Genomic DNA, 6,664 nt, shown 5'->3' with positions numbered 1-6,664 from the left:
GATTAATTGTTTAAAAACTAAATAAGTAATTAATATAAATAGTAATAATAATACGTTGGAAAATGTTTTTGTTGTATCAGAGTCGTAGCCCGCAGGTACTGAAATTCAAAAAGTACGATACATATTATGCGTTTTGTTTAATAATTCTTATATAGATAGTTAATAATTTATAATTTATAATTCTTATATAGGTACGTTGCGAGAATAGCTGGAAATGAGGAATGTACCTATGTTAAGACTTACCTATCAAAATATTACCTATCAAATCAAATTATTGTTATTATTAAAAAAAAAAAAATAAAACAGAAAAGAAGATTTTAAGTTAGTTCAGTATAGCCAACATTGATCGAATATTATATTATAATTAACATGTGGTATTGAATAACTTTTTTTTACTTGTGAGTTTTTGTATACAGTATACCTAGTGGCTATAGTTCCAAACATTAACTACAGTGTTGATAAATTATTTAAATTTTTCTATATATAATGGACGTACATAAAGACTACAGTATCGGTATACATTTTCGTGTGCTTCATAGGTATTTTTTGGACTTACGTCTAGCTGAGATGCAACAATAAAATGACAGATTAGGAACGCCATGGCGATCAAATACGCTGGCAAGTAATTTTTGTGCTCTTTGTCCACGCTGTACCAATCCACGCATGCACCAACCAATAGTGTAGAAGTTCCCCAGCCAACCGCTCCCCAGACCCGTTGTCTTCCGTAACTCTTTTTGTCGTCACCTGGAACGTGTTAGCAAATTTCGTTTTTAGTTATGAAACATAATCATAATATCGTTGGATTGGGCTTTATGATCTATAAATAGTGCGTAAAGCGCGGTAAGCGATAACTATATTATAATATCTACCCAAGTCTTTACCCAAGATTTCCAAACAGATCGTATCTTGGAGAACGTCTCCTACCATCCAAAGCAACATCCTCACAGTAATGGTGGCTACAAAAATCCAAAATTTCCAATGCGTCATGATTTCCAAGTCTTCGGCGTGTCCGTTGTCGTTGAAGTCGGGCGTGAAATGTATGAGTGGAGTGAAAAACGCGTTCAACAGTGAAGCACCCAAAAATACTTGTTTGCGACAACGCCAACGGTCGGTAATGTATCCAGTTATTGGTCTTGCAACTATATTGAAAATAGGCATAAACGTGAAGAGTATACCGATAACGAGTACAGGAATTCCTCGCTGTTTGGCTATAGTTGGTAAAAATGGATTTATCGGTGCAATTCCTGAAATAAAAGTTTAATAAATAAAAATCTCAAGAAATTTTTTATTGCGAAGTTATGATGAGCGTTTTTTTTTTTTAAATTTAAAAAATTAAAGATTAATCTAGTATGTAAATCTAAAAATTAAGATAAATAATAATTATCCTAAAATGTAATTATTTTTAAAAATTAATGAAAATAGAATAGGTACGTTGTTAAATAATTTTATTATGGTAACTTGTTTTATTTATAATATGCATATATCCTTAAAAATGTGTAATGATTATTAAAGTGGCATTAAAAGTAAAAAGGTGGGCAAGTGGATGTCGCTCTGCTGTACAGTAGGTTACAAGTGGGTCATTGTATAATGGATGGTATTAAATTTTAATTCAATTATATAAATCATTATATAAGAAAAACGATTCTGAGCAGAGACGGTGTGTCAGTCTAGGTATAAGACATATTATAAACTTATCAAAAATTGACCTACCTATAATAAATTCCAAATTAATCATATCACAATATCCATTAGGTACTTTAGTACTTACAACCCGTTATACATCAACAACAAACCGTGATACTATCATAGATATATAATAGTATACTTTAGAAGTTTCAAGTACCCATGAATAATATTATACAATCACAATAAAATAACTAAAATAGTTACTCTAGGTTTTTTAATATGTAATTTCGTATATGAATATTTTATACATTTACATTACACACATTTTTAACTACAAAATAATTATTCAATTTTAAATTTGATTAATTTTGTCAAAATGCAATCTTTAAATGCTTATAAAAAAAAATTGTGCCTAAGTATTTTTAATATTTTTCAACTGCTATTGTAACAATATATCAGGAGCCTTGTATTCAATTTTTACACTTTTTGGCCCAACAGATAAAACTTTATTGATATTCATAGAAAGAAAAAAAAAATATGAAACTGTCCGTAAACAGCTCGAAACAAGTCAAATTATTTTCAAAATGTTATCGTGTATAGAAAATGCTAATATAAACATTCAGTGAAATTTTCAAGTAGCTACAGTCATACGTTTTTTAATTACAGCAAAATAAAAAAATCGCTACATGAGAAATCGAGTGAATATCCAATGTTGTAAAAATATGAATTTCAAACGCTCATAAAAATTTAATTTGAATTTCTTATAGACATTTTTTTTTTTTTTGATAAAGGTAGATAATCTTATAAGGAATCTTGTATTAAATTTTTAAATCTAAGATTTAAAAAGAAAAATTTTTACGAATTCTTAACTTAAAATAATTTGCTAATTTTCGTGATTTTTCCATATTTTGTCAATTTTTGAACTTTAAATGCTAATAAAATAAAACTGTGACTAAGGATTTTTAATATTTTTCAAATGTCATTGTTATAATATAGTAGGAGCCTTGTATTAAATTTTCAAGTACTTTTACTCAACAAATAAAGTTTTATTGACATTCATAGAAAAAAAACTAATAAAATTGGAAACTGAAAATGTCCCTAAACAGTTCAAAACAAATCAAAATATTTTGACAATTTTATCATGTGTAGAAAATGGAAATATAAACTAACAATGAAAATTGCATGTCTCTATAGTCATTTGTTTTAAACTTACACCAAAAACCAAAGTAGATTTTATGAAAAATCGATTTTGCGGAAAAATTCCCGTTTTTCCTTAATTTTTCTTTTGTTTTTCACGGCGCTTTTAAAAATTACTGGGAATTTTAAATTTTGACCTCCACAATGCACCAACAATATTCACTTTCCCATCGAACAAGATATTGAAGTTGAAAATCGATGCATTATTTCGACTACTTATCGTGTACAGTTGTGTAGTCTGTATCTGTATTACACCAATTATTAATAAATAATAATTATAATATTATTCAAAGCCATCGAGTTCTGCAGATTTGTTATGAATAACAGAAAACTCAATAGCGCCAAGTTCCATGGCAATGTCCGCGTTTCATAATGTGTGTTACGAAAAATAATATATTCTACCTTTCCCTTACCATCAATACCAGTTTCCAACAAAACAGTTTATATACCAATAATAAATGTATTATCATTTTTATTTAACTAAGCAAATGTTTATTTAAGATTTTAATAACATTTTTCCAGACAAATAAAATTACAGTAAAGCTAATTTATATACATTTTAAATAAATAAAATAGGTTACCTTCACTAAATAAAATAAAAATAATTTTTAAATTGTAAAAATAACTAAGCAATAATAAGGATCTCCGTGAATCGGCATTCAACTGGATACTGTAATAAAAATACCTGCGCTAAAAGTAAAAGATCGGTGTATTATTTTTCATTATAGCATGATTAGGTACTATTTACAATTTACAACGTCAATATTTCTCTTAATTCTCGAGAAAATTTTCCCAGAATCTTAAATAAATATTTGTGTAAAATGAAAAAATATTGTAATACATGTATATTAATATTTAATTATACCTATAGAAAATATAATTTTGGTAGAAACGGGTATTGGTAGGAAATGGAAACATACATTTTTGGTGGAGACGTGCTATGCCCTAATATAACATTATAGGAGTAATAAAAATATCACAATGCAGATATAATATTATACTTCAAGTGTAATTATGTTTGGTAAATTAACAATATAATATCACTGACTATATCCAAACGTTATGGACCACATTATATTGAATTATGAGTTTTGAATCAATAGTGTTATTGTTGCGTACAAAAATAAATGTATTAGTAATTAATAATAAATGTTTCAAGTGTATGTACACGTCATTGCCTCGTATCATATACTTACCACAATCGTAGAAAAAAAAACTAAGTTTTATGAGCAGCAGATTTTTGTTAATATTAAATTTGTAAAACATTTCTAACAAGATTGACCGTATTTTTTTAAATTGTATTATAATAAAAGAAAATTGTATGGGCTTTTTATAATAAATCTACAGTTCAAATTTGTATTAAGTGTAGTAATATAATGCAACGGAAACAAAACGCGGTGATCGCGGCGAGTAGCCGATGTGATACGCTGGCTCGGCAGACAGAGAAAATATCGTCCTGCCGGCTGCCGTAGGTCGTTACGGAGATAATTGATCATCGGTAAGTGGCAGCGCTTTCAGTGTGATGTAACGATAAATATTAAATTATCCGCCAATACGGTTATGATTACTGGTTGTAAATTGTAATATCATATAGTGTAGTTCCGTAGGCTCTATTTTAATATTTCGTATACTTATTGACAAATTGTTATTATTTAGATTATATCGCACTCGATAATGTAGAGTGCGACATAGCGATACGAACAATTTAGAATTGAAATTAACATGCAGTGTAGCAGCCTAGCAGTCGTACAAACGTACAATTATTCAATGGTTGTACATAATATATTGAATTATATAATTTTTTTTTTTATTGCGAACTTAAACCCGGCAACTACGGTCATTAGCTGTTTTTGTTGCTTTATAGGAGGGGGGCGGTTGGTTAAAACACGTTTTTAGGTTTGGCAGAATTTCAAGTTGGGCACCAGTAGGTTTCTGCCATGCCGGGTGGGACACTGTGCCTGAAGAAAAATTCCACCCGTGGCCTGGTTCGAATTATATTATTGTTAAACACGACCATTACAATAATTTGTTGTAATCCTGCAATAATTTGAACTGCAGTTTTAAGACGAAATAAATATATACGGGTTTCCAAAATTTTAGGTAGGTACTTACCTATGTACCGTATAATGTTTATGTATGCCATTCGTGCCAATCTGCGGTTACGAATTATATTGTTTTCGAACATAACCACAAATGAGTTAATGATTTATTCATAACTTTTTTCTATAATTCTAATACTGGACTCTGAAAATATTAAGAAATTCAAAATTATCTATGGCAGCGGTTCTTAACCTTTGTGTAGTGGCGACCCAAGATATTTACCAAATTTTTCATGCGACCTTTTTATAAAATAATGTTCAATGGCAGAATAAAAAATAACTATTGGGTACTCTTAATTTAATTTTTTTTTTACTCATATTACTTGTACTAATAACAGGTCATAATATTAATTAAATTATATTTAAAAATAAACATTTCTTTTAATAATTGTATTGTACATATTTTCAAATCTACTCCGTTTTCATTTATATAAGTAAACCCATAACCAATATATTTATCAATGTATTTATATGTGTAGTTCATTGATATTTTTACCTTTTTTCTAGGCATTTCGTCCTTCTCTATTTCTTGTTCATTTGAATTTGATTCCGTCTTTTCATTTTCATTATTTTTAACTACCACAGGTTTTATGAAAAAATATGAAAGTGATGTCATTACAAATGTTTAATACACAATACAAAATAACGACTATTCCGCACTGGGTACAGGTAGGTTGACGTTAACCTCACGACTACACGAATAAGTACCATACGACGTTCACAACATTGATAGTTGATTCTAAGAAAAATGCTGGTCAAAAACTTATCAAATACTTTAACTTATAGCTATAAATATACTTTATCGATTGACATTAACGGAAACGAATGTAATTTGATAAGCTTCTTTGTATCAATTATCAATACTGTGAATTTACGAAAACGGTTTCATTTATTATTTATATTATAAGGCTTAAAAATAAAAATATTATACCAACGTTTTAAATTTTAGCCGACCCATTTCAAATTATTGGAGACCCAAAATTGGGTCGCGACCCTATGGTTAAGAACCGCTGATCTATGGTGTTGTTCAGTTGATTTTTCATATATTTTAACTACGAGTATACTATAGACACGCGGTGTTTGAGTCTTGTATCCGATTATACAGGAATTAATTTGCCTATTTTGTACTCCTTAGGTTATAGTTGTTTTTGATAGTTGTTCGAATGTTCGAATATAACGTATGCAATAATTATAGCCGTTAAACTCAATGATTTATAATAGTAATAATAATTGTTCAAACATTTAATTTAATTTATATATTAAAGCTGACATGGCAATGCTTTGCTATTGCTATAGGTTTTTGTAATATTGTCAACTGCTTCTGGGTGTAGCACGCTGTGGAATCAATGTATTTTTAAGTGTAAACTATATTATATTTTTAATTTATAGCCATCCCGACCGTCGTTGTTCGTGAGATTCGTTTGTGATTAATGATTAAGCGAGCTGCAGTTATTATCAGGTAAGCAATCTATACCAGTATACCTGCGGTACAGAATCCGAACCTAACCTAACCGTACTAAAATCCTATTAATAAAAAAAACCAAACATTCGTATGAATAGATAAAGAAGAAAAAAACAATGTGAAAAATTGTTCCACCGAAACCGTGGTTCGAACTCGAGACCAGTGTTTGAATCCCTGTTTGAGGACCTTCCCAGGTTGGATCGGATGAACGGTTTAGGAAAGCATAAAAGACATAGGTACAAACATTGTTAGTCTTTTACATATTATATAGATTATAGAT

The 6,664-nt window shown here is 29.1% G+C and overlaps 1 protein-coding gene across 2 annotated transcripts; it reads right to left on the bottom strand.

The window, feature by feature from the left end:
• Nucleotides 1–375: 375 nt before the first annotated feature.
• On the bottom strand, nt 376–5,853 carry LOC115033062 (raffinose permease-like). Of its 2 annotated transcripts, XM_029490357.1 has the most exons (4): nt 5,419–5,853; nt 4,936–5,067; nt 882–1,244; nt 377–744 (listed from the first exon to the last, which is right to left on the bottom strand). In XM_029490357.1, the coding sequence occupies exons 2-4, from the start codon at nt 5,006–5,008 to the stop codon at nt 464–466; spliced, it is 717 nt and encodes a 238-aa protein (XP_029346217.1). In that variant the 5' UTR covers nt 5,009–5,067; nt 5,419–5,853; the 3' UTR covers nt 377–463. The 2 variants fall into 2 exon arrangements, with proteins under 2 accessions (XP_029346218.1, XP_029346217.1); XM_029490358.1 differs by lacking the exons at nt 4,936–5,067; nt 5,419–5,853 and adding an exon at nt 4,020–4,418 and having other exon boundaries at nt 376–744.
• Between the last annotated feature and the right edge of the window lie 811 nt (nt 5,854–6,664).

Source organism: Acyrthosiphon pisum, chromosome A2, assembly GCF_005508785.2.
Source record: "Acyrthosiphon pisum isolate AL4f chromosome A2, pea_aphid_22Mar2018_4r6ur, whole genome shotgun sequence".
Taxonomy (NCBI): domain Eukaryota; kingdom Metazoa; phylum Arthropoda; class Insecta; order Hemiptera; family Aphididae; genus Acyrthosiphon; species Acyrthosiphon pisum.
Note: the sequence above shows the minus strand (reverse complement) of the source record. Positions and strands in the feature narration are given on the sequence as shown.

Excerpts from the sequence above, each read along its gene's own strand:
- LOC115033062 (XM_029490357.1), bottom strand. The coding sequence starts at position 5,008 with ATGTTCGAAAACAATATAATTCGTAACCGCAGATTGGCACGAATGGCA. Across the intron at positions 1,245-4,935 it reads AAACATTATACGGTACATAG|GAATTGCACCGATAAATCCA; the intron begins GTAAGTACCTAC and ends CTTTTATTTCAG. Across the intron at positions 745-881 it reads GATCTGTTTGGAAATCTTGG|GTGACGACAAAAAGAGTTAC; the intron begins GTAAAGACTTGG and ends AACACGTTCCAG.